Consider the following 27,320-nt stretch of genomic DNA (forward strand, 5'->3'; position numbering starts at 1 on the left):
TTAATGTTCCTATACGTATTTTCTTCAAGTGTCGTGTTCTGAGTTCTCCTTCTGCATCACTGATAGGCACATTCTGGTACCTCTGTTTCCTCACGGCTCGCTTGCATTTCAGGCATTAGAAGTTCACCCTCTGCATTTATGCACCAACTGTCCATTATGCTTAACCTTACTCAGTTGCAACACAGCATCACCAGGGTCAGAATCCTAACTGGTACCCGTCCTCGTTTCCCAATAGCAATGGTCTTAGAAACTATAGCAGGATCTCCTTCTCAGGCCTCAACATGGTTTTAACAGGGCATCATAATCTCACCCAGGTAGTCTGACCTTTGTTTTAAGCATCGTAGTTGTGTGTATTGGGCAACAAATTGAAGGCATGGATATCATTTATTACCCAGGTTCCCCACATGGTTAACAACAATCTGGTCACTTTCAGTAGATCAAATGGTGTCCCGCCGTGCTTTCATTTGAAGAGATGGGACTCCTTCAACACTCCTCATAAACACACTCTTATGGGCAGGACACCCAAATCCCAACACTTCTCCGGAATAGTCCACAGATTAATCACCACATACCCAGAGATTCCTCTGAACTGTACAAGCTTACCCAATCTTTCTGGAGAATATTGCAGTCATCAAAAAATCAGACTGGATGTTCACATCCTTCCCCCAGCATGTCCGGGAAAAAAAACACAACAACACTCACTATGCCCAGAAAGATTCAAGCCTGCATATCTATATCATACACCTCAAAGTGATCTCACCCTAAGATCATAGTGGTTCCTTGGTTTACAGAAGTACGTGCGTCGTCTCTTTTTTCTGGTTGAATTTGTTGCTGGACATTTGTGCTGTTGGGATAACCTTAGGCTCCCCGCACACACAACCTCTCTCACTACCAAGGAAATGCAATAAATCAATGTTATGTATTGGGTTTAACACATTTTATGTTACAAGGCACGTTCTAACCAATCATATAGTGTTTGTAGATGAACACTTAGCTGTCAACCTTCCCTTTTTTGCGGGAAATTCCCTTATTCCAGCACCATTTCCCGCTGCTATCCCGAATTGTTAGATATGCCGTAGACTGTCCCCGGGACAGGTGAAGCTGCTGATCTCTTATTTTCGAGGCTGCTGATCCCTTATTTTCAAATCTGAAAGTTGACAGCTATGGGCGAACGTTCTAATGGCAAGTAAGCGCATGCTCTTTCAACTGTCAAACTGTCAACAGTCAGTTCATCCTCGGCATTATTATCGTGTTGTCCAGTCAGTTTGGTTCTTGTGTTCCTATGAGTGAGCTGTTGTCACTGACAAATGCTGAATAAACTTACACAGCCTTGGGCTTCTGACTTTTTCCGAACATTTAACGATCAGCGAATAGAAAGAGGATCTATCCAAGCGACGCCGACACTAAGTAAAAGAATATGAGCTTTACTCTATAAACTGCATTGTCTGTATTAATGTCAGGCTCCCCGGGATTGCGCGGCCAGGCGCCCTTACTCGGGAGTAAGCCTGCGGGGATTACTTCTGCAGCGCCAACAACCAGCGCGAGCAGGGCGCAATTGCGTTTTCGCAGCGCCACCTTCCTGCTCCGAGAGGCTTCTCCGTTTCTGGAAAAAGCAGGCGGCGATGGGGAAAAAGGCGTACCGCCCGGCAAAGGCAACGCACAGCGGCTTCGTTTCCTCCTCCTGGGCATGTGCGAGCCGTTCTGCACATGCTCAGTGGCAATGAAAGCCGGCAGCAAACTTGGGGGGCTCGAGCCTGCGGCTCCTTCCCCCCCCCCCGCCTCGCCACCCTATTAGGTTCCTGGAGAGCGGCTGAGTCAGGGGCTGAGTCACAGGAAGGAGCGCCTCCCCTGGCAGGACGGGATGGTTTCGTTTCCCCTTCTCTGGTTTCCCGTCGCCACTCGGTGCCTCTCTTTGCTCGCAGCCGGAGCCCTTCCTGCGACCCGTGCGTAACAGCCGCGCCCATTCCTCCCGGTACAGTCCTCTTCTCTTTGGGTTGCCATTTGTACCTGTTGCGTGTCCTTTAAAAGAAAGGGGGGGGTTCCTGATGTTGTGTGTGTGTGTGTGGTTAAAAGCTGCCTCGTCTTGGACTGCTGTTATTTTGGTAAGCTGAGGAAGAAAATCAATATCTGATCCTAACTTCCAGAAAGGTAGGCGTGTTGTGAGTGGCTTGCGCGCAACGAAATTTCATGGAGCGCCTTAAAGGCTGCCAGCTTTATTGCGCGCAAAAAACTTCCAGGAACTTAATAGTCCAATACATCAAATATGCTTGCAAAAAACGTTGTACCATAACTAATAAAAGCAGGTTCTTGCCTTCAGAAGTTGATGCTGCGGTATCTATCTATCTATCTATCTATCTATGTCAGTGGTAACTACTAACTGAAGTCGTTGCTTACTGGATTGCAAAGGGCAAGCCTGGTGGATTGCTTGGCAGCAGCGTCTGGGACTTCCTTTCTTGAAGTCGAGCGCTGAAAGTAATCTGGGAGGGTCCAGGGTGTTGTCCAAGACTGGCACCTGTAGGACTGGCGCTTTTGTGCTTTGAACAGCTGCATGACAGAGGCAGAAATTCAATAGTTGCAGCTTTCCATTCTGTGTTTCTCTAATGGGAAAGGCTTCAGCTGCTGGATTTCTGCCTTCTGTGCACAGCTGTTAGCGCACAGGAGCTTTGCGGGGGGGGGGGGAGGGAGAGATAAAACCCACCTTGGTGCCTGTTCTTGATTGGCGTTTGTTGGGTTTGTTTGTCTTTATATTTGCACTGAAAAATTTAATCACCTGCAGAGCATGGAAGAAGTGGATTTTAATGAGTTTTCCTTGTGCATGTGCAGCAACCAATTCCTAAAACTCTTTTATTGGCTTGCTTATTAGGATGCAGCAGACTGCCTACCTGTTCCTTGGAAATAAATTAAAGGGGGAAGTTCCTGGCGTTCCTGCCCACACCTTAGGCTGGGTTCTAAAGTGTCGGTTAAGCAGGGAGCCTCCCAGCAGCTAGGAAAGAGTGGGGTGCCTGGCAGAGATTGGCATGCCATGCTGTCAATTACGACACCCAACTGAGGAGTGTAGCAACTGCATTGCCAACACACAGGAGTGAAGCAAATAGAGGAACCGACTTTGTGCCACAGGAAGGATGTGCAGCTTATGTGCCAACACAGAGCCATAGTTTTCCATTGTACGTATTCACCAGCCTTGTGAGGGTGGCTCCTCTTCTGTCCCTATCCTTCCCTGAGAGGCTGGGAAACTTCTCATTGTGTATCCTGGTATCATTAAATACTACTATGACAAAACAGCTGATCTTCAGACACTGGTGCATTTTCAAGGCAGGAGGGAGTAGTAACCGGTTGTTTTCTGTTTCTTTTTGCTCCGAAATCTCTAAATAGCAGTGGAATGTGGAAGGAATACTTCTGTTTTTAAATACATTCAATTTGTCAGAGTAAACAAGAGATGGAAATCCCTTTATGGTACAGATACTATTTTAACCAGGCAGTTTTGAACTGGCAAGCATTGGATGGATAGTAATTAAGAGTTCTTTTTTTAAAAAAACAACAACCCACCAACCATAAGACTTTCTAATTATTTGTCTTTTATACTTTGCCGTCTCTAGGAATAGGCAGAAGGCAGCTTAAGATCTATTGGTAAAATCTCTAGGTTATTTGCAGTAGGTTTTGTGTTTTAACCATTGCAACAGCAAATGACTGCAGCTGAAATGAAGATTGCCTCGTGGGCATCCCTTGAGCACAACTGAGCAAGGATTCTCCCTGTAGCGTTTGGTAATAATGCAAAGCCTGCCTCCGCTGTTGTGCCCTTCAAACTGAAGCAGAACTTGGCCACATTCTCTCCACCATCTGTAAGAGCATCCAGATTCTGTCCAGAAGAGCACTCAGAGTACTTCAACAATCAATCCCTCTTCCCTGAGGAATTCTGGCCTTGTAGCTCTGCAGGGAGCGGGGAATGGGGTCTCTTAGCAACCTTAACAAAGTACAGTTTCTTTGATTCTTTGGAGATGGAAGCTATGGCTGTAATAATGATGATGATGATTTATTTATACCCTGCCCATCTGGCTGAGTTTCCCCAGCCACTTTGGGTGGTTCCCAACAGAATATTAAAAACACGATAAAAGATGAAACATTAAAAACTTCCCTAAACAGGGCTGCCTTCAGATATCTTCTAAAACTCAGATAGTTGTTTATTTCCTTGACATCTGATGGTAGGGCGTTCCACAGGGTGGGCCCTCTGTCTGGTTCCCTGTAACCTCACTTCTCGTAGCGAGAGAACCGCCAGAAGGCCCTCGGAGGAGGACCTCAGTGTCCGGGCTGAATGATGGGGCTGGAGACTCCTTTAAAGTGTTATGATACTGCTTTAAGCACACACTGCAGATGGGGCCATTCACCTTGCTTCTTTTTTATCCATTTGATTGCTTTGTGGAGGGTTTTCTCTTTTTTTGCAATGCCTCTTTGTAGCTGTGTGGCTGAACTGGATGTAGATCTTGATTGCTAAAACCAACCAACCAATCAAGTAAGGTAATTTGTTGAGGGTGGGAGGAATAACTTTAGGGATGTGTTTGGAGTGCTTGAGCTCTCGGTGGGTCTATTGTGGTAAAATAACACCAGAGGTGTGGAGCCCTATAATGTGGCCCCCCAACCATCTCTATATCTCGGCCCTCCCTCCATCAGTAGGCCAAGACCCTCACTGGTCCCACTCTGGACCTCTTCTTGAGTTCTTCTGCCTGGTTGGAATAGTCCTTGGACTGTGATGATTGATGCCTCTTGCTTGCCTGGACAAATGCATCATGGGTGTAGAAATCCCTGTCACTTTGTGTGGCTGGAATGTAACCTGCAGTACAAAGGTAAAAGTCACACCTGTTGCCGCACCTACGTTTGCCTCTGGCTGCACCCAGCGCTGGCATTCCCTGGAAGGATCTGCGTTCTGGGGAATGAAGAAGGTGACCCACCCTCCTTCAATAATGGAACAAACAAATTTGGATAGTACAATTCCATGCCTGAAGCTAGAGTGCTTTCCAAGCAGAACTAGCACCCCAGACCAATTCAGAGAACTGCTTGGTTGTGTATACACTAATACAAAGAGAGAGCACCCGTTCTTTCTCTGTCCCAGGCGGCCTCTGTGTAATCGGAGATCTTTCGTAGAAGGCCTGGCTCAAGGCCGAGAAGACTGTCTCTGTTACAACGCAAAGCAAACAGAAGACAGGGCTTAATGCCATGTCTTCAACCAGAAGCATATTTTTCATGTTCTTTTTTAAACGGTCCTCAATACAAATGTATAAAACATTGTGTCTCGTAATGAACAAAAGAGACATATTATAACTGGAAACGTACCAAAAGAATTAGGAAAGACTGCTTTCAAAGGCATTGGACAAGAAGCTGGATAACATAGCAAAGGATTTCACTTTAAAAAAATAAAATACAGCATAAGTATGTATTCTGTAACTCAAAAGCTCAAATCACACTGTGAATCTTCATGGTTCCCTTATTTACGGTATTATAACCACTCAGAATTCACAAGGTGGTGCCAAAGTTAATTATTCCACACGTGTGTGTGTGTGTGTGTGTGTGTGTGTGTGTGTGTATTCTTTAGAATGTTAGAATTATTTTTTAAAGGAATCAGGATAAACAAAGGCCGGCTGACACCAACTCTGCAGGATCAGTGCTCTTTTCAAGTCAGTGGCATCAAGCACCACATTGTGGATTGTGTCGCAGTATGTTTACAGGCTGGCTTCTTGACGTGAAGCAGAGAGTTTTCCACAACTGTACTTTTCTGTGGGAAATATTCCGTGCCCAAAAATGCGTTGTTTCATACAGTGAATTAGCATTCTAAATAATGAATACAAGAGATAGCTTTTCCTCTTTGTCTAGAATAAAGAGATGACCTGCGGTGACTTGAAATTGGCAGTGTGGTAACTAAACAAACCTCCTGAGTAATCCTGATATTAGGTTGCTAAGTTTATACCCTTATGTATTTTAATTACACTGAATCCTCAGCCATGTCGTATGGTAAAAAATATTATATATAACAGATGTGTTGTATAGCTTTTCTTACCTGCTTAACCCTGTCTGTATGAGAGTTGTGTATTTCCCTGACTGCTAATGTTTTGCAGAGAGATCAGAGCCATTTGGGATCGCTTCCCTAAGGATTTTTTTCTGTGCCTTTAAATAGGTTCACAGCTTGGAGCAGTTCTGAAGGCTTCGCTTTCCTTTCCTTTCCCCTGTGATGGAAGAAAAAGCACATGCCAAAATTCTGGTTTTAAATAACAAGGAAATGTGTGCTAGCTTGGCAAGAGTGCTGTGTGTTTTGTTTTGTTTTGTTTTGTTTTGTTTTGTTTCAAAAACAAGAAAACCTGGGCTTGGCAGCTCTGCCAGCCAGAAAAAAAATGGCAGAGTTCCTGTGTCTCTGAACCTCCAAGACAGATAAATCCAGCAGGCGAAGCTTGTCCCATTGGATCTTCATGCCAGGAAAATGTTCAGATGTGAATTTCATGGGGCTGGGTTGATTTAGTGTGCCCAGTATCAAACAGGACTTAATGCAAACTTGATCCCGTTCAGGACTCAGTTTATCAAACATAGACTTAATTGCGAAAGTCAGGCTATTATAGCTGTTGGCTTGCTAACTTAATTCTGCGACCTGAGGCTTTAATAGTCCTGTTTTTGAGGCTAGAATTATGCAGTGGGGAGGGACAACAGGCTCTCAAATGATGCTTTCCCTCCCTCTATGTCTTTTTATGTCCCAAAGCGGGTAATGTTGCATGTAAGATGCAATAGACTTTTAATTTAAAGCTGATCTTCTTAGAAATCAAGTGAAGGCGAATGTTATTCTCATCCTGGGCATCTAAAGAAATGTAGCATGTGATTGACGGTTCCTCTGAGGGCTGCAGGCCCCCCCCCCCACACACACCAGAAAACGGTGGGTGGGTGGCCTTTGGGAGAGCATTAAAATGTTCCAGCTTGGGACTTGCAGGTTGATATGCCCTTAGGACACATGTGTGGGATCTGAAAACAAATGTTTATTTTTGTTTTGTTTTTCTTGTAAAAGTGACCTCCGAGCGGACAAACTGGATGACTGTCTTCTCTGTGCTTGTTTCGTAGGTTATAAGACATGGACCGCCTCACTGCAGCAAACAGTGCCTTTGCCCTCAATCTGTTCAAGAAGCTAAGTCAAAATGATAATACAGCGAACGTGTTTTTTTCTCCGTTGAGCATTTCTTCTGCTTTGACGATGGTCTCTCTGGGTGCGGCAGGGAACACTGCAGCCCAAATGGCAAAGGTATATCCAGATAAATACTATTAAGGGGAGAGGGGAGCTTGAGTTTTGACTCTTAAATGGGGCATGCATGGTGCATCTTTTTCTCTGTAGCAGGTCAGGCTTAAATATGCATTTATTAGCGGGCCCCTAAGGCTACTAAGGGACGCGGGTGGCGCTGTGGGTTAAACCACAGAGCCTAGCACTTGCCGATCAGAAGGTCGGTGGTTCGAATCCCCGCGACGGGGTGAGCTCCCATTGCTCGGTCCCAGCTCTTGCCAACCTAGCAGTTCGAAAGCACGTCAGAGTGCAAGTAGATAAATAGGTACCGCTCTGGCAGGAAGGTAAACGGCGTTTCCGTGCACTGCTCTGTTTCGCCAGAAGCGGCTTAGTCATGCTGGCCACATGACCTGGAAAAACTGTCTGCAGACAAATGCCAGGTTCCTCGGCTGGTAAAGCGAGATGATCCCCACAACCCCAGCACTATATACTCTTAAAAAGCCAATGCCAACTTGGTGTGCGAATGCCACCAAGTTTAGTTTGGCCCTAAGGGAGGACAGCTCATTGTGCTGAATCTAGAGAAAGCTAGTTTAGGATTGAGTGATTTAGACATACAGAAGGGGTTGGGAGGTAACACATACTGTGATCTGAAAATGATTCACTTTCAGCCTGTAATCATAGAGTCAAAACAGGCCTAGCATAGAGATGCATGCTCTGAGCCTTCTGCAGTGCATGGTGTATTGATGTGGGCATGTGTGTGTTGTGTCTTTTAAATACAATGAATGTAGAAAAGGTTACATGCTGTTCCCTAATAGAAAATTCTGCGGAACGTAACACTGAGAAAGGGGACTTCTTACAGCTTTTGCTTGCTGTTTATCACGCCACTGGAATGTTTATAACATAGGGAGTTTGTATTATCCTACACCACAAGTTGTAATTAACAAGTTTCTCCACAAGTTGCAATTAACTCCGTACGGCAGTAGCCCGGTTCACAAATTACTCACATGTCAGGCACTTGCATGGTAAATGGGGAGCAGGGCCACATTTTTAGCTACTTGACTGACATCATTTTGCTTCCTGCAATCACCCTGCATTGCATGTGTTTGTCTGAAGCCTTGACGCACAAGCTTCTGGTTTTATGTGGATGTCCTAGTCTCGTGGAACTCCTACATCCCAGCAAGAGTTTATGCACCGAGTTGATCTGGGAAGTGTCTGCAAATTGGAGTTGGAGCTAATAGCACGGCCCCATTCCCCAGTCACAATTGCCTTATGTGCAAGTAACACATGAACTGGACTTAGGTCATGGTTCCATAGGGAAGAATTCCTATTCACACAAAACAGAGTAAAAACCGCCATGCTTTGAATTCTTGAATTTAGTTTGTGGCCGCCTATTCGGCGAGGCCTGCACAGCCCACCTAAGGAAATTAAGGCCACCACTCACGTATTTACAGTCTCTTTGATACTTTCAAGTGGGGCAGTCCTGCTAAATCAACAAAAACAGTACCAAAGAAGGACAATGGAACATGTGGGCTTTCTCTTTCTTGTCTAGCAGGTATTACCAGTATAACGGGAGGGGGGGGGAGCAAATTTAGATTCCATGTTTTTCTTCGCCAAAGGACACTTAGTTTTGTGTGCCCAGTTTGTCGTCTTGAATAAAGTTGACTTACATTAAAAGTATTTCTTGTTACACCCAGAATACCTTCCCGCTGCAGGGAGGTTCTTCTCCGTAATTGCAGTGGTTCTTTGGCCCTGTTGGTTTTTCTTAGGCTACTGGCAGCTGCGTGCATCTGTTTCTGCTGTGCCTGTCCCAAATGTTTCCTGAGCTCCTGATAAGCAGGTTGATCCTTAGCTATGGTTGGTTAGCACTGCCCAGAGTTCAGTTCTCAGTGCATCATCAAATTTTAGTTACTCCATCCTTGCACAGAAGAACATGGCCAATGCTGAAACATGACTGCCCAGTTTTATTTAGAAAGTTAAGTTAAATTGTTAGGGGGAAGATAAAAACCCAGCAATTTAGTATGTGGTTTTTGTTATTGTTTTTTGAAAAGAATATGGGGAAACTAATAGTCACTCTCTTTTGCCTGCTTCCGTTCTAACTGCTTCAGATATTTGTCTTGTGAAATCTTGAACAGGAACGGAACAATCTGCTTTCTGCTTCTTCATTTTTATTACTATCAAATCTCATTGTGAATTTGTTTTGTTTTTCCTCCTCAAACGGTAAGGCCCCCCAACAAATCATTGTTACAATGGTTGTTTGTTTTATATATTTTACTCTCTTGTTTGCTAAAAGACATGGATTTTCAACTGATTACGGTTTTTTAGGAGTACATGGATAAATTTCTGTATTTTAATTTCTTAACATTATCCGTTAACCATTTATCATCTTACAGGTGCTGTCTGTGACCAACGACGTCGAGTTTCACCAGGGATACGCGAAACTTATTTCTGAAATCAACAAGCCAGACACCAAGTACTTGCTTAGGCTAGCCAACAGGCTCTTTGGAGAAACATCCTATGAGTTTATTTCAGTAAGTTACTTGGTTTACAAATATGCTAGAGAACAGGAAGTGGTCTCTGTTCAGATAGTGAACCGTGTTCTGTCGCAGATCAAAAACGCACCTAAGCACTCACTATCCCGCCTGCATTGAGCAGGATTGATACAGGGGCAAATCTTGGTAAGAATTTAGCATCCTGCATAAGGACCTTTCATGTAGGACTCTCATATATAATAACAAGAGAAGGATTGCTATGTGTATTCTTCAGCAAAAAAAGTTTGTTTGGATCTGGTTCAGTTTATCTGTTTTGGCTGATAGGAATCTATTGCACATGCCATGAGCTTTTTCTTATCAACTGAAGTTAAATTAAGCATCTGCATATGTGTTTCACATCTTTCGGTATCTGAAAATGGAAGAAACATCCTTCTCTCCCTCTCTTTTCTGTGGAACAAAACCTGAATGAAATCAAAGTTTGTGTGTATATGATATATATAGATTATATATAGCTTTTAATTCTGAAACATATTTGTTTAAGTCATTTGTAGACTCCAGCCAGAAATTCTATCGAGCAGGTCTAGAGAAACTAGACTTCATTAAAGCATCAGAGGATTCCAGGAAATACATTAATAATTGGGTGGAAGAACAGACAGCAAGTGAGTAGCAAATTCTTGGGCTTCCATATTGTCTGAGTTTTACTTCTTAAAATATGAGTTTGTGTCTAAAAAATATGTTCTTATTAAAAAAGCTCTTTAATCCCTCTTCAAGGTAAAATCCAAAATCTGCTCGCCCCAGGACTAATTGACTCCAGTACAAGGCTGGTCTTGGTGAATGCTATCTATTTCAAGGGAAACTGGGCAAATCAGTTCCGCAAAGATCACACACAGGAAAGGCCGTTCAAAATTAGCAAGGTATGAGGTGGGAAATAATGTGAAGCACATCACTGAGCAAACAGTCTTTATCGTTTTGATTAAATACACACATTCTGATATTTGGAGTGTTCCCTCCTTCTGTTTTTTTCTTTCATCAGTTGACCAGCTAGGATTTCCCTTCCCACCATGTCCTAAGGACATTCTTTTGCAGAGACAACAGAGGATGAACAGTAAACAAGGTGCAGAGCAGCTCAAGCAATAGAAAAGATTATATGCTTAAAACGAAATTCTTCTCCATTTGCAGAATGAAAGCAAACCGGTGCAGATGATGTTCAAGAAAGCTAAATTCAACATGACATGGATATCGGAACTTCGCACCAAAATTCTTGAGATTCCTTATGTTGATAACGAGCTCAGCATGATCATCCTGCTTCCTGATGAGATTGCAGATAATTCTACAGGCCTGGAAAAGGTGAGGCATTTTTGATAAGAATAAAACCATCTAAATTCTTGCCCGTAAAAATTGCCCTTGTTGGTCGCTGTACACGACAAGAGAAAGATTATTCCAGCTTCTACGTGATTCTTCCAAGTGCCCAGTGTAACATGTTACATTGTTGGCATTTGTCTGTCTTGAGAGAGAATGGAGTGTGCCTCCAGGGGTGAAGTCAAACCACCATGCCAGCAGCGCCAAAGTGACCTCCCTGGGGTGTTAACCTGGGCAGTGTGTATAGACATCTTGGGCTGCCCAGACATGTTTGGCACCAGTTTGGCTGCAGGAGTTGCTGGAAAGAGGCGTGCAAGGCACCATCCAAGCATCTTGGGGACTCCATTCTGGATTTGTATAGAGTCTACTCCTTAGCCTTTCTTCTCCTGAAGTTATCCTGCAAGACAGTGGAGGTTTAGGATCAGAATTTCCCTTCTCCTAGATGGGCTACTTTCCCAGGTGATTAGCTGCATTTGCCCTTCATTTCCCTCTACAGCACTAACTGCCTTCTCGACCATTGCACCCACTATGGTCTTCTCCACTCAATCTGCCAGAGCCTATATTTGCATGCAGGGCAAGTCCCTAACACACTGAGGGTTTGAGACCCATTGGCTACCCTCGCCTGATTTAGCCGGCCAGTCAAAGACATTTCCCAGATTGTGGCTTCTAGGAGCCACAGGTGAGAGCTGCGTGCAGGGTAGGAACCAAAGGTGGTTAAACTACCCCAGAAGGAGCAATATATGTGTAATATAGCTGTTTATATTTCTATAAGCATAGTTAAGTCTGCCAGCATTCTGTCTTGTTCAGAAAGATGGAAGGCATAAAAGCAAGTTGAGCAGAAAGGAATTCTACCCGGACAGACAGGGTAATTGTGAAACAAGTTTAATTGATGTACATGGAGTCATTTGACTCACCGAGAATCCAGTGAAAATGGTTTTATGTAAGAATTTTGAGGATTTTTATATGCAGCCAGGATTTCCTTTTTTCCTTGAATGCCTTGTGTTTGTCGTCTTTTAGCTGGAGAGAGAAATGACCTATGAGAAACTCAAGGATTGGATTAACCCTGAGATGATGGACCTAACTGAAGTTCAGCTGTTTCTACCCAAATTTAAACTGGAGGAAAAATACGACCTGAAGCCTGTTCTGAGCAGCATGGGAATGGCTGAGGCGTTTGACCCAAGCAAGGCAGATTTCTCCAGCATGTCTCCCAACAATGACTTGGTTTTGTCTGAGGTTGTTCACAAATCCTTTGTAGAGGTAAATGAAGAGGGAACTGAGGCTGCTGCTGCTACTGCTGCTGTTATGATGCTGCGGTGTGCTAGGATTGTGCCCTGTGTCACAGCCGACCATCCCTTTCTCTTCTTCATTCGGCACAACAAAACACAAAGCCTTCTCTTCTATGGTAGGTTTTGCTCTCCCTGAACAATGGGTGTCCTGTATGTGCAGCACAAACATTCCCCGCCGCAGCTTGCTGGCAGCATATCAAGTTTTCGATTTCTCATCCTGTTATTTCGAAGTTATATTGTCTAAGCCCAAGTCTTCACTGCTATGCCTCTGCTTGCGGCAGCTTTTCCCAACTCCATTCATATTTGATTAACAGTTGTGCATAAGGGGATCACATCTTAAAATGGGCCAACTGAGAACTGTGGCCTTCCTTAAACCCTACGCCTAATGCACATTGATGCATTGTGTGTGCCTTATTTAGTATAGGAGGCACTTGTATCACAGACCATTAGCAATATTGGTGAAGATGAAGCAGGTCTTATTAACTGCACACCTCTTCATCTTTTGCATGCTCTTAATAAAAATGTAGAGGGCTCTTTTTTTATTATCAGGCAGCTTTGCTTCAAGTGCGAATATTTGTGAGGTCCATTTTGTTCTGGACCTTTATTTTCATAGGATACTTCGGGGTGGGCGTGAGGAGGTGGTTTTGTTCTTAAAGAGGTATTAGCAACCACCAAAACCAGCTTCTATCAAAGGAGATCCTACCGTATAACCTCATGTGCATTTGATAAACAAACACAGTTGTAGTACCAGTTTCTGGCATTCACACCAGCATATAAATTTAAGATACTGGTAACCAAAGTGAAAATGAAGAGCCTTATTTAGTTATTGCAGCGCAGAAAAAGTGCAGTGATTTCTACAACACACAGAAAAATTTGGCCTTGCAAAGAATGCAGTGCACAAGCAGAAGTATGAATGATGTTCGGTCTACAGTGTATTATTCTTTGACATTACATGCAAAAAAAAGTAGTCACAGAATTTTGACTTGGCAACCTGTAAGTGACATTTATGTATGAATGGATATCGATTCATGTATTATTGGATTTAAAATAAAAATGAAATTGTTTTGTGTTCTGATTGTACTGCTACTGAATTAATTAAACAGCAGCTCAGGGCGAGATTTATTCTGACCCCGTAGCTCCAACGTCACCAGTCTCTTCCCCGCTTAAGACACTGGTTGCCAACAACATGTGTAAACAGTCAGTCAACTAATTTCCGCATGAGTACAGGTGAAGTCCTCTCTCTGGGTGTGGCATTTGCCAATCCATTCAGTTTAAGCTGACTGTGCTACGACTGCCAACAATACTTTGCTTATGCTGCCTCTTCCCTAGCACGTAAGCAATTTCATATGACCTTTGAGATGCACCCACTTGCGGAAAAATGAGACAAGTGAAGCACTGCAGAAACATTTCAGCAGTCTGCTTATCAGGGACAATCTCTGTACCTGGTACTTGTCGCTGGCAAATTGTTCTTCAATGTGACTCTGTTTTCGTCTCCTGGGAAAGTTTAGTGGGGTGCCTCCCCCACAAAAAATGTGCTAGCACGAATTGGATCTGTGTAAAAGCACACAAACAACGTCGGTGCATTCTTCCAAAACAAGTGCAGCTGAATGGGTTTTGAGTTGAGGCTATGCCTCTACCGTACCCATTTCTGTCGTAGAATATACTAATCAATCTTTGTCTTAAGGGTGCTTTTTTATTTTTCTAAGTTAGTAACGTTGCCCTGCTTTGGAAGCTGTGCTGAAAGAGCTGTGTAACACACTGGAAGAAAGAATTTCATTGCACTGTTCAATTCAGTATTGTGAGCACGCTTTATTTCACCCAATACATTTAGGCGCATTATCGCAGCTTTCGTATTGTGACTACAGCTTGAAACTAAAAAGGAACAATGGTCCAATGAGGCCATTAATTGTTTTCCTTTTATTTTTTTTTGCAAGTGAGTGGGGAAGAGATGTTGCTCAAAGTGAAAAAGGAGTTCTAAAAAAGTCCACAGTAATTGAGAGTGAACGATGTAACATAATGAGCCTCACTTATGTTACTTCTACGAAGCCTCATTTTCAATTATCATCAGGCTGACAGATGACCAGGCTGATCAGTGTGTTTGTTCCATTGGTGATGCCTTGCCAGTCAAAGGCTTACTACTACCTGAAAACTAGATGACCAGCCCTTCCTCCTTGCTGAAGGTGTCAAGTTAGGCAACAGCCCACTTTAACCTACCTGTAATTCTATTCCCTGTTGTGGCTGTGAGTGGGAAAATGCCCTGTATACTGCATAGTAAGTGGAGGAATTTGGAGTCAGTGCATTCCACCAGTAATCAGCAAAACCTGAGTTGTACTTTTCCCCTTCTGTGTCTGGATTTCTGTTCCTGAAAAACACTGGCTGTATTTACCTGGTAAACCCTTGGCACTGACCTGTGCAGGGCCGGATTTAGGTTTGATGAGGCCCTAAGCTACTGAAGGTAAGGGGGCCGTTTATATGTCCAGCTGTCATTTTGTCGTCAACAAATTGTCGCTGTTTTTATGTGTTGAATATATGCTATATGGTAATTTATGGACCCATTACTTACATCATAGGAGCCTACACAACACAACACTTGCTGTATGTACCGGTAGGTTTTATTTTATTTGTTTTTTATATTTTGGAAATGTACATCCAGATTTGGGGGGGGGGGCAAGAGAGTGGGGCCCTAAACTATAACTTGCTTAGTTTATAGGTTAATCTGGCACTGGACCTGTGTCACAGTGTTTTACACAATTGTCATAGTTAATGGCGGAAATTGATTCTGAACGTGATTGTGCAAACTATGGTATGTCTTGATTTAAGGTTACCAGATTTTTTTCAATGAATCTGGGGACCCTTTTCAACTTAAATGGATTTTGTCAGCGGACTGATTTGTAAATCTGGCGACTGTCCCCGGGAAACGGGGATGTCTGGTAACCTTATCTTAATTTACCATGTTGTCAGACAATCCTAACAATCTCTGACAAAAAGTTTAAAAATGACGCGCTGTTTCTCACAAGGTGTGCCCACCGATTATATTCTTCAAAAGTCTTCCTCGTACAGGGTGGCATGGCTTCTGTTCCAAATAATCTCCTGGTATCAAAAGCAAAATGTAAAGTAACACCAACTTTTAAGCCTTGCAATAGTACACATACAAACCCCTGCACCCGCAATTAACACATCTCTTCAGTTCCAGCACTTTTCTCCTAATTCCTGCAGGCAATTTAGAGTGTCTGATGAGTAGGGCTGCCATATTTCAAAAAGTAAAAACCAGGACATCCCAAAGGTTTTTGAGCTTTTTTGGACATGCCCCAAAGTTACTGAACTTTTTTATGTTTACAAAAACACCAAAAAACACACGATCTTGACTTGCCTAAGATCCAAGACAAAACACCATTCAGAAATCCACCCCCGCAATCAATTCTGCCTTTGGTGAAGCTTTTGGGAAACAAAATAATTTTAATTTTGCCTTCTGGAAATGTCCGGTATTGATATAGAAGAATAACTTATCATACTAATAATATGTAATATAACTGCAAGGATTTGGCCATCATTTGTAATGGTTTCCATGCCATTTTACACATATTTTCCTTACCGAGCAAAACTAAATTCATAGAATCGTAGTTTGAAGGGATCCCCACAAGGCTCATCAAGCGCAACCCTCTGCAATACAGGAATAAATCACATTAATTTAACCAAAAAGGGTCTTCCGAATTCCCAAGGCACAGTCGCAGCCTTTGACCGCCCCTCATTTTGGGGACCTGGAAGTTGGAAAAAAAATCGGCACGCCCATGCGACCAGGTAAATCTTTATTTGCGTCAGCCATCGGTCGTAGCAATAAAACAACAATACGATATACAAAGACTAGAAATAAAAAGTCAATTATATAAAATAATTTTTTTGGGTTTTGAAACCATAGTCAAATAGTGGATCTTATTCTGATTGCCCCAGCTAAAAACCTTGCAACCTTTGCTGTCACCTGCTCATCTTGGATCAAGAGAAAGGTTCTTTCTGGTCTCCCGCACCGTCGCACCTGTCAAACGCCCTCCGGGTTCCCTCCGTCGAAGGGCGGCGCCTAAGGCGTTGCTCCGCTTTCAGTCTCCCCTGGCAGCTTTAGACCCGCCCGGGGCGCTTCCCTCCGCCCTGCCTTCCAGCCTCTTTCAGTAGAGCGGGGTTCCCTCGACGGTGACTGAGGCTCCCGGGAAACTTGGCTCTTGGTCTTGCCGCCCACCAGGTAAGAAAAAGCACAATTTCTGGCCCAGTCGTGGCAGGAGGAGAAGGGAGCGCAGCGTCTTTGCCTCGAGGGGCGCGGCGCGCTCCGAAGGGCGCACAGCCTGGACGGCTGCCACATTTCGCCCCCTCTCGGCGCTGCAAGACGGGAAAGCTGCACTTCGAAATCTCTTGCAGAAGAAAAGCAGGGATGCATTGGGCGGAGCTGCTGACATCCGATCCTTGGGGGCTTGGGATTTCTCAAGAAAGGGATGGAGGGAGGAGGAACAGAAACGACACGCTCGTCGGCAGGGTGAAGTTGCGCTTTGGGGCAGAGGGATGTTTCGTCGAATGGTGGAATTGGAAGGGGATTCCCCTAGGGCAGGAATGTCCAGTAGGCCAATCGCGATCTACTGGTCGCGATAGATCGTGGGCTCCTTTTCCTAGCGCTTGCAAAAGAGCATCCTGCCGTGCGCGCCCCCCCCCCCCGTCGTCCATTCGCGCATGATTCGCGCATGAACCTTATTGATCTTCCGCCGAGCGACCTTTTCCATTTCCTGCCTAAAATCAGGTCAACAAAAACGGGGCTTTCCTCCCTAAAAGCGCAACAATTTTGATCTGAACCCGCCAAAAGGGGGTAAATCACTGACAGTTTTTAATTCTGTGAGTAGATCGCAGTCTCTTGAGAGTTGGACGCCTCTGCCCTGGGGTCATCCAACCCCAGGAACATGGGCGACTGCGTTATCCTGAGTCATCAAACTCAGTACTGCAGCCCTTGGGCGTAGCCAGGATTTATTTATTAGTGGGGGGAGAGAGAGACACGTAGCCAGGATTTATGTTTGGAGGAGGGTTAGGACACCCACCAGCGATCACCCTCAGTCTGGCTCTGTCTAGCAGGTTCGGAATGAAATGTCTCAACAACAGTTGTTTATGTTTATTATTATTATTATTATTATTATTATTATTATTATTATTATTATTATTATTATTATTATTATTATTATTATTATTATTATTATTATTAATACCCTGCCCATCTGGCTGGGTTTCCCCAGTCACTCAAATTACCTTCTTTTGACCCCAAGTGCTGGGGTGGGCGTGGAATCTGTCAAAATCTTTCCATGCTTTCTACTTTTAGTTAAGTATTTTTATTTATTTACTTGATTTAGGGGATGGGGCAAATGCTCCCCCTGGCTATGCCCATTCTGCAGGCTACACTACCTGGTAGTGGATCTGAACTGGAGGCTTTCATACGGCCTGAATATACTAGTGATTAAACCTGCAGGCAGAGATGTATTATTATTAATAATAATTTTATTATTTCTACCCTGCCCATCTGGCTTTCCCCAGCCACTCTGGCGGTTTATAGCACATAGTAAATCATCAAATATTAAAAATGTTTTTAAGATCCTGCATGCCGCAGATTTTATGGAGAAGAGCTCCTGCTGTTGATATCTTTTCCCCATCATACAGCTGTTTAAAAACTGTCAGGGAAAGAGCTGGGAAGCTCAGGTTTCTGTGTTTGGCAGAGGGAGGAGTCCAGAGTTTAACCACTTTAACAGAAAACCAGCAGGTGGAGTTTTTCCTCTGGGCATGAATGAGACAAACAGAACTTCCTTCTTCTCTGGCTGCCAGGCTGATAATAAAATCCTAGAACCATAGAGTTGGAAGGGAGCCTGCAAGGCAGCTTCCTCTCCTAAATTGCTGCTCACCTGTGATGTCCGTGTGCCTGGAAGGTGCATTTAGAGGCGACTCAAGACAGGTTGCTGAGCTTCCCAAAGCTCAGTCATGTGGATCTAGCACTTGGTGGTTGCAGGGAGATTTTAGAAAGTTTATTAACTTGAAGAGAATTTGGGGAAAGAGCCCTTTTTGCACATACCAGGCTGCTGCCCCACGGCACTATCACAAAAAGGATGTGGACAGAGGCAGAGAGAGAGACCATAACTATATTTGTTATTTTGTGACACGTCTGCCGAAGTCAGCTTCCTGTTTTCCTGACTGCGTATAGATTGTGTGTGTGTGTGTTGGTCAAAAGTAATAAGTGACATGGGTTTTTCTTTCCTTTTCATGCTTTTCAGATTCCACCATGGAGAAGCTGGCTAACGCAAACACACATTTTGCCCTTGATCTCTTCCAAAAGTTCAGTGAAGCCAACAAAACAGGCAACATCTTTTTTTCGCCGCTTAGCGTATCTGCTGCAATCGCCATGGTTTCCTTGGGGGCTAAAGGGAACACAGCCGCACAACTCTCAAAGGTCAGCAAAAATCTTTTCAGTTTCATCTTGATTTCTGGTTATTTTTCTAAGGTGGTTCAACTTTCACCATTCAAAGAACTTTACATTTAATATCCCACAAAGTAGGAGCAGTTTTGTTGCGATTTAATTATGCATCAGAATATATTCTGAATGTTTCTGTTTATAGTCCCATGATTTCATTGCAGTGGTGTTTCCCCCCCATCATGACAGTAACACAGCAGGGAAATAAAGCTAATTATTTTCCTTCCATTTCCTAAAACCTTTTACAGTAATTTATTAAAAATATTAAAATACTGTAATACATCAAACATTAAAAGCATCTGCCTTCAGATGTCTTCTAAAAGTCTGGTAGTTGTTGTTCTCTTTGACATCTGGTGGGAGGGTGTTCCACAGGGAGATTTATTTGATTGGTCCTAGTGATAAGGACTTCTCTTTTCCCTTGTGCAGACATTTCACTTTGATGTCGTGGAAGACCTTCACTCAAGGTTCCAGGCACTGAATACCGACATTAACAAGAGCGGAGCACCCTACACTTTGAAGCTTGCTAATAGGCTGTTTGGAGAAAAGACCTATGCTTTTTTGCAAGTAAGTTAATTGCTGGGATATAAATGAAACTCTGCAAAATTAGCTGGCCGGGAGATTTTCTTTTTATTTCCCTAGATGTGGAACTGGGCGAGGCAGGGTTGTAATTCTTCATTTGGGAGAATTGGTATGCTATGAAACTGCTGCATCAGAACATTAAAAGCCACAAATGTCAAGCTCACAAATGAAGCGCTGCCTCATGTAGGTTGTGGGCATTTTCTTTTTGCCAGCTTTATTGTGTTTGACATTCCTGGATAAAGCTAAACATTCAAATTCGTTTACAACATCACATTCATTCGTGTTGAAACAACTTTTATAGAACGCTTTCGGATTGTATCTTCTGTGTTAAGCAGAGTAGGTAGAACTTTTCCACAGGAACGTCCGCACAGAATGAGGAAAAACCCAAACTACTACTACTGCTCAGCGCCTGAGGGCCCCAGTCCTGCCACTCACCACCTGGCCCAGGGCAGGCATGACGGGCTCTATAAAGGACTACTGCTGCCACTGCTGCTGCTGGGCAGAAAGGGCTCCATTTTGTTTTTGTTTTTTTGTTTAAATTGCTGTTATTTTTTACTTATGTCATTTTAAACTGATATTAATGCTGTATTCTTAGTTTCAGATTTTGATGGTAATTGTTTCCCATTTGGTTGTGTATTTTCTTGATGCGGTTTATTTATTGTTTGTGACTTTTGTAATTATGTACATCTTGTCATGCTGTAAGCCGCCTTGAACATTGTTTTTTTAACTGTGGAAAGGCGGCATACAAATAAAAAAATGATGATTATGATGATTTATACTCCACCCATCTGGCTGGGTAAACCATCAAATGTTTAAAACTTCCCTAAACTGGGAATTGAGTGTTTTTACTAATTGGTGCATTATGAGATAACTGGCATTCTTTCAATAGATTGACGAACGATGCCAACAAAAGTAACTGTCACCCCCAGCCAGGAATGGGAAGACCAATTTATAGTCCGCAGATGGGTGATACCCCCCTCCCCCTTGTACATTGATATCTGTCTTCTGTGATTTCTCCAGGATTTCTTGGCTAGCACCCAGAAGATGTATGGAGCTGAGTTAGCCACAGTGGATTTTCTCAATGCTTCAGATGATGCACGAAAGCAAATTAACCAGTGGGTTGAGAATCATACAGAAGGTGAATGGTGCCTGGAAAACTCTCAACTTAGAGAATCATAGAATCATCAAGTTGAAAGGAACAACAGGGACCTGTAGATCACAACCCTGATCTAAGTGTCTCATGCTTTACTGACTGAACTACCTCAGTTTCTTTAAAAAATGATTAGGAAGGACTACCAGGGTTTCTTTCTTTCCTTCCTTCCTTCCTTCCTTCCTTCCTTCCTTCCTTCCTTCCTTCCTTTGTTTTGGCCCTACCTTGTCTCCAGTCAGATCTTGACTTAATAAGCCCAGGATATGCATGAGTTTCAGGCATATTCACACGCTTGCTTAACAAAAGCAGCAAAACAAGCCACTGAGCCACAGTTATCCACAGCCTCCTGTCATGTCTGAACCAATGTCTTGATTCTTACAGAGCTAATTTGTTCTGTAACTTCAATTTCCAGGTAAAATACGTGACTTGTTATCCGAAGGCTCACTGAATGAACTGACCAAACTTGTTTTGGTAAATGCCATCTACTTCAAAGGCAGCTGGGCCGAGAAATTTCAAGAGGAGGACACTGAGGAACTCCCTTTTAGACTCAGTAAGGTAAGAAAAGGCCTATATTCCATACATTCCACTGTCCTGTTATTAAAAAGGTAAAGGGACCCCTGACCATTAGGTCCAGTCATGACCGACTCTGGGGTTGTGGCGCTCATCTCGCTTTATTGGCCGAGGGAGCCGGCGTACAGCTTCCGGGTCATGTGGCCAGCATGACTAAGCCGCTTCTGGCAAACCAGAGCAGCACACGGAAACGCCGTTTACCTTCCCGTCACAGCAGTACCTATTTATCTACTTGCACTTTGACGTACTTTCGAACTGCTGGGTTGGCAGGAGCAGGGACTGAGCAACGGGAGCTCACCCTGTCACGGGATTTGAACTACCGACCTTCCGATAGGCAAGCCCTGGGTTCAGTGGTTTAACCCACAGTGCCACCCGCGACCGTCTTATAAAGAGTTGTATCCAAAGTAGCGCTGAGTAGCACTTCCCATCAGTGCAAGGATTTCTGTTTTGTGCAGCAGGACTTCCCCACTTGTCCTCCCCTCCCATGTACCCCATAAATTTGTTCTAGGGGTTTTGGAGCACATCTGGGGAGGGTATGGGGTGTGTGAGGAGAGGAGGGAAATCCTTACACTGAGAGAATGCTTTAGTCGGATGCTACCCAAAATTTAGGTTTAAGGGTGATAGTCAGCTTGCTAATACTTTTCTTTTAGCAGCTCTAAAACACGTAAAAGTTATTTGTACATGACTGGGAGTAAAAAACACCAAACATGGTAGGACACCTGTGGATTCAACCCAGTGTGTTCTCTGAATGGAAACTATTAAATTTGAACCAATATTTTCATTTTAAAATATTTTACTGAGCTTTTATTGGACTTCAGTTTCCATTGGCCAGCTTCAGTGCTTGAAGGGGAACAGCTGAAAAGAACAAATTTGGTTTTAGTAATTCGCTGGCTTGATTAACTTTGCCTTTAGATGACAAAATGCAATATTGAGTGTGCCATGAACTGATTACAGCGGTGTCCACATTTTTTTCAAAGAGGGCCAGATTAGATGAAGTGAAGGGCCGTGGGGGCCAACCAAAGTTGTTGACATTTTTTAGGATTGAAGTTGTTGAGGTTTTTTTAGGATTTTACCCCAGGAAATAAACTGCCACAGGGGCCGGATTAAACCGACCAGATTAGGCCCCCGAAACGGACTTTGGACATGCCTGGATTACAGTGTGAATGGTTGCATCCTTTGCACACTTAGCCCTAGGAGTAAGTCCCAATTGACCCAAATCTAGCTTTCTTCTGAGTAGGACCCTCAGCACAACTGTTAACATAGTTTTGGAAAGAACCTTTTTCTTTGCACGAACTCTTAGGTGTCTAAACATACTCTTTTACCTGCAATATGTTTTTGCATGCTCATAGTTGTGCCTTTTTAAAAAACTACCCAGAAGGAAAAGAAGACGGTGAAGATGATGTTTCTGAAAAAGAAGCTTCCTTTCGGATATATCCCTGAGTGCAAATGCCGTGTGCTGGAACTTCCTTACAAGGGGGACAAACTTAGCATGATAATCCTGTTGCCTGATGACATTGAGGATAACTCTACTGGCCTGGAACAGGTAATTCTGATTTCTCCCTTTCTTTCTCTATAATAATTTTTTCAAATGGCACATTACCAATAATTTTTTTTTTTTTAAAAACGACAACCTGTAGTAGCAGTGCTCATGGTATATGCATGTGAAATTGAGATCAGAATTTTTGAACTATATTATTACTATTATTGATTATTACAGCTGAGTCTTCATAGAACTGTAGAGTTGGAGGGGACCCTGGGGTCATCTAGTCCAACCCCCTTGAAATGCAGGAACATGCAGATGTCCCAAACCTGCAACCTTGGCGTTATCAGCATGGCACTCTAACCAGCTGAGCTATCCAGTTGATTGTCGAAGGAGTATTCTTGGATAAGACATGAAGCAGCCTTGCAGCAATCCTCTCTTTTGTAGGAACATTTTACTTTTCAGGATCAAAGGCTGTGTTTCTGAGAGGATGGAGAAGTATCGGAGTCTCTCCTCCCAGCCCCAGAGAAAAGCAAAGCAGAGCGCCTGGCTTCTTCAGCACGTGCTCTGAATTATCTGCAGATCGATTCATTTGCAGACTTGAAATCAAATAGGGACAAGTTGGACTTTGCTTCAAAATAAATGCCTTCAATATGTTGCTTTGACACAATTTTCCTACCGTTCCACAGTTTCTAAAGACTGAGTACACAGGAGTGGCTAAATGCTTTTGGGAGTATTTCCGTGTGGAATTTTATAAAACTCTCTGTGTGTCTTACACTTGCTAATGTCATTTTTTTCATACACGAATCCCCATTAAAGCAGGAGCTGTTCTACAGACAAGGTTTCCTTTTATCGGACCAATGCAGCATTGAGTATCATATTATCAGATAGTGAGTCTCCAAGGTCTTGGGTAGCAAACCGTCTCTTTCAAGTCCTGGTACCATTCTGAGGTGGAGATAAACGAAGTTAAAGTTGGGATACCCTTCTTCAATATTTATTTCTCTGTTCTCCACAGACACTCCCTAGCTTTCCATTCTGACTTTCTATATAAGCACTGCTATTGTTGTTGTTGTTACTGTACATGAAGTAGATATATTTGAGCTGCGATTAGAAGACATCTGAAGGCAGCCCTGTTTAGGGAAGCTTTTAATGTTTGATGCATTACTGTATTTTAATATTTTGTTGGAAGCTGGGGAGGCCCGGCCAGATGAGCCGGGTATAAATAAATTATTATTATTATTATTATTATTATTGTTGTTGTTGTTGTTGTTGTTGTTGTTGTTGTTGTTGTTGTTGTTGTTGTCAGGGGTTCAGGAGCAGAGGCAAGGGCAAGGGAGGAAACAGAGAGCGAGGGGGAGGAGGCAGAAGAAAAGATGAGTGATGACGACTACCCGAGATCTCCGAGTCTTTCCAGTGAATCAGAAGATTCACAGAAAGGAGCACCAGTGGCCAGGGCAAGGGGGGAGCCTAGGGGGACACCCCAGGAAGATAGAGCCAGAGGGGACTCAGAGGGGAGCAGTTGGAAATCGGGACCAGCGTCACCGCCAGAGAGTAGGGAAGAGGAAGGGCGCCAGGGATCAAGCGCTGGCAGCTCACAACAGGAGGGAGGGCACGAGTCAGGAGTGGCCACACCTCCATCGGGGAGCGAAGAAACGGTCAGACGGAAAGTGGAAGGTTGGGCGCGCGCGCCAAGTTCAAATGCACAGGAAAGTGACGCAGTAGGCAGCCCGGAGAGGGAGCCAGGTCCTAAAGCCCGGCGCAAGGAGACAGGAGGGTCCGGGGGGTCGGCGTCAGAGGAATCCTGGAGGGAAGAGACCCCGGGGGGCAGAGGGACCCAGAGGAGAACAGTCAGGCGGAAAAGGTGGAGCAGGGCTAGGATATTAAGTTGGTGCACAAGGGGCGGAGACTCAGACGGAGCTTCGCCGATCTAACCACAAGATGTAGAGTTGCACGCAGCAGCTTGAGAATGGAAACTGTAACTCAATAAAGACTTTTACTTAATGATCGCTGGCTAGCGTGATCCTCTGTGAGCTAGGATCGGGGAGCAGCTCTGACAATTATTATTATTATTATTATTATTATTATTATTATTATTATTATTATTATTAAATTCATCCTCTCTCTCTCTCTCTCTAAATTCTAGCTAGAGAAGCAGCTCACCTTAGGAAAGCTCCAAGAGTGGACACACCCAGGAAAAATGTACAGCGACTCTGAAGTTAGGGTGCATCTGCCGAAATTTAAGCTGGAGGAGACCTATGATCTTAAAACTCCCTTGGCAGGATTGGGAGTGCTGGATGTCTTTGACAGCGGAAAGGCAGATTTGTCTGGAATGTCAGGAGCCCGGGACCTCCATGTGTCCAAAATTGTTCACAAGTCATTTGTAGAAGTGAATGAAGAAGGAACAGAAGCAGCAGCAGCAACTGCTGGTATGATAATGCTATGTAGTTTGCCTATGGAAGAGGATTTCAACGCTGACCACCCCTTCCTATTTTTTATCCGCCACAACCCAACAAAAAGTATACTTTTCTTGGGCAGGTTTGCTTCTCCATGAAAAGTAAAATAAATGAATGAACCAAATGCCCTTAGATCTGCTCCTCAAAAAACACTCTTTGTTCCTTTGCTTTTTTGAGAGGGAGAGAAAGAAGAATCATTACTGGGCACCAGGTTTTTCAGAAACTGATTTATAAGAGAAGTTGCTTTTCTTGTATCCGTTTGCTGCGTGTCATTAGCAAGCTTTTGGTTTATTACATTGTGACACGCTACTTAAAATGAAGCCATTGTAGTAAAACTATGCAATATATATCTGATTTAATAGAGGTGTGGTTTTTTTTAAAAAAGGGATGTTGCTCCAAAGCTGGATATGAATTAATTTGGGTAATCTGTTCAATCTTTGTGTATCATGGTGTCCCTTGTCTTCCCCTGCAGCCTATCTTGCTCTTTGAATTTGTTTGTTATACTCAAACAAATTGAGTCTCATTTCACAAAGACACTGCTTTTACAGACATACTAATCCATGGGTAGGCAAACTAAGGCCCGGAGGCCGGATCCGCCCCAATCACCTTCTCAATCTGGCCCACAGACGGTCCAGGAATCAGCGTGTTTTTACATGAGTAGAATGTGTCCTTTGATTTAAAATGCATCTCTGGGTTATTTGTGGGGCATAGGAATTCGTTCAATTCCCCCCCCTCCAAAATATAGTCCGGCCCCCCACAAGGCCTGAGGGACAGTGGACCAGACCCTTGCTGAAAAAGTTTGCTGACCCCTGTTTGACATCCACAACATCCTGGGATCCAGCAACACAGTTCTAAAAGCATACACTTCGTTGGTCTATGAGGGGTAGATGAGACGAGGCTGCTTTACAATTTGCATCCCACTCGCCATCCAGATCCTGGATTTCAGCTTCCTACATAGCAACCCAGTACAGTGCTTTGGACTGTACAACATTTATCCACATCATTGGTGCTAAGATTCCCACTGTTGATTCCCTCTTCCTCTCCCCCAACTATCTGCCAGATTATTTTCTGATAGGTAATAGTTGCTGAAAGAGCCTGTCAAGAGCAAAAAATATAAAGTATTCTTGTATTCAGATCCATTTACAGTGGTACCTCGGGTTAAGTACTTAATTCGTTCTGGAGGTCCGTTCTTAACCTGAAACTGTTCTTAACCTGAGGTACCACTTTAGCTAATAGGGCCTCCCATTGCCGCCGCGCCGCCGGAGCACGATTTCTGTTCTCATCCTGAAGCAAAGTTCTTAACCCGAGGTACTATTTCTGGGTTAGCAGAGTCTGTAACCTGAAGCATATGTAACCTGAAGCGTATGTAACCCAATGTACCGCTGTATGCTATTGAAAAACGTTTGCACCCAACCCCCCGTCAGGAAGAAATTCCTAATAAGCACATTCCCTTATCCATCACAGGCATGTGCATCTTGTCTCTGAGGTTGGTGAATAATGCCAGGAACAGGTAGGTAGCCGTGTTGGTCTGATGCAGTCGAAATAAAAATTAAAAAAATAAAATAAATTGTCCAGTAGCACCTTATAGACCAACTAAGTTTGTTCCTGTATAAGCTATTGTGTGCCTGAAGAAGTGTGCATGCACACGAAAGCTTATACCCAAACAAACTTAGTTGGTCTATAAGGTGCCGCTGGACAATTTTTTAAATTTTTATTTTGAATGCTAGGCACAGACTGCATTAGCGGTATGCTACCTCCAGAATCAGAAACAGCAAGTCTCTGAATACCAGTGACTGGGAAACAACAGTCGGTAAGAGCTGCATTCCCATAACACACCCAATTATCTGTTTTCTTAATTATTGAACCACCCGCTGCATGGATCCCTCCACCCCTCCCTCCCAGAGAAGTATCCTCAACACAACAGGATATCTGTTCATTCTCCAAGGAATTGGTCCCTTGTAAAGGAATGTTTCCATCTCCTTCCCTGAGACTCATGCTTCCTCACAGCAGGTGAATTATCACCTTAGGATAAAGCTGATGCTATTCTAGGCTGCATCAGCAGAACTATAGATTCCAGGTCAAGGGAAGTCACAGTCCCACTCAATTCTGCTTTGGTCAGACCACAGCTGGAATACTGTGTCCGGTTCTGGGCACCACAATTTAAAAAGGATATTGACAAGTTGGAACATGGGCAGAGGATTGTGACCGAGGGTCTGGAAACTAAGCCTTA

General features: G+C 43.7%; 2 protein-coding genes across 2 annotated transcripts in view; one reads left to right on the forward strand and one right to left on the reverse strand.

The window, feature by feature from the left end:
- Positions 1-27,320, reverse strand: part of WRNIP1 (WRN helicase interacting protein 1) — a 170,503-nt gene that overhangs the window by 76,898 nt on the left and 66,285 nt on the right. The window lies entirely within an intron of this gene.
- Positions 1,522-25,449, forward strand: LOC308593583 (uncharacterized protein). Its single transcript, XM_081206045.1, has 13 exons — positions 1,522-1,972; positions 7,090-7,267; positions 9,634-9,771; positions 10,274-10,391; positions 10,504-10,646; positions 10,912-11,079; positions 12,109-12,511; positions 18,662-18,837; positions 19,285-19,422; positions 20,458-20,575; positions 21,000-21,142; positions 22,533-22,700; positions 24,781-25,449. Exons 2-13 carry the CDS (start codon positions 7,100-7,102, stop codon positions 25,186-25,188), a joined length of 2,289 nt encoding a protein of 762 aa, XP_081062171.1. The 5' UTR covers positions 1,522-1,972; positions 7,090-7,099; the 3' UTR covers positions 25,189-25,449.

This window comes from Podarcis bocagei (genome assembly GCF_964188305.1).
Source record: "Podarcis bocagei genome assembly, chromosome: 8".
Lineage (NCBI taxonomy): Eukaryota > Metazoa > Chordata > Lepidosauria > Squamata > Lacertidae > Podarcis > Podarcis bocagei.

What these genes read in the sequence shown, in the direction of transcription:
- LOC308593583 (XM_081206045.1), top strand. Translation starts at nt 7,100, where the DNA reads ATGGACCGCCTCACTGCAGCAAACAGTGCCTTTGCCCTCAATCTGTTC. An exon ending in AGACCTATGCTTTTTTGCAA is followed by an intron (nt 19,423 to 20,457) that starts GTAAGTTAATTG and finishes TGATTTCTCCAG; the next exon opens with GATTTCTTGGCTAGCACCCA. An exon ending in GGTTGAGAATCATACAGAAG is followed by an intron (nt 20,576 to 20,999) that starts GTGAATGGTGCC and finishes TTCAATTTCCAG; the next exon opens with GTAAAATACGTGACTTGTTA.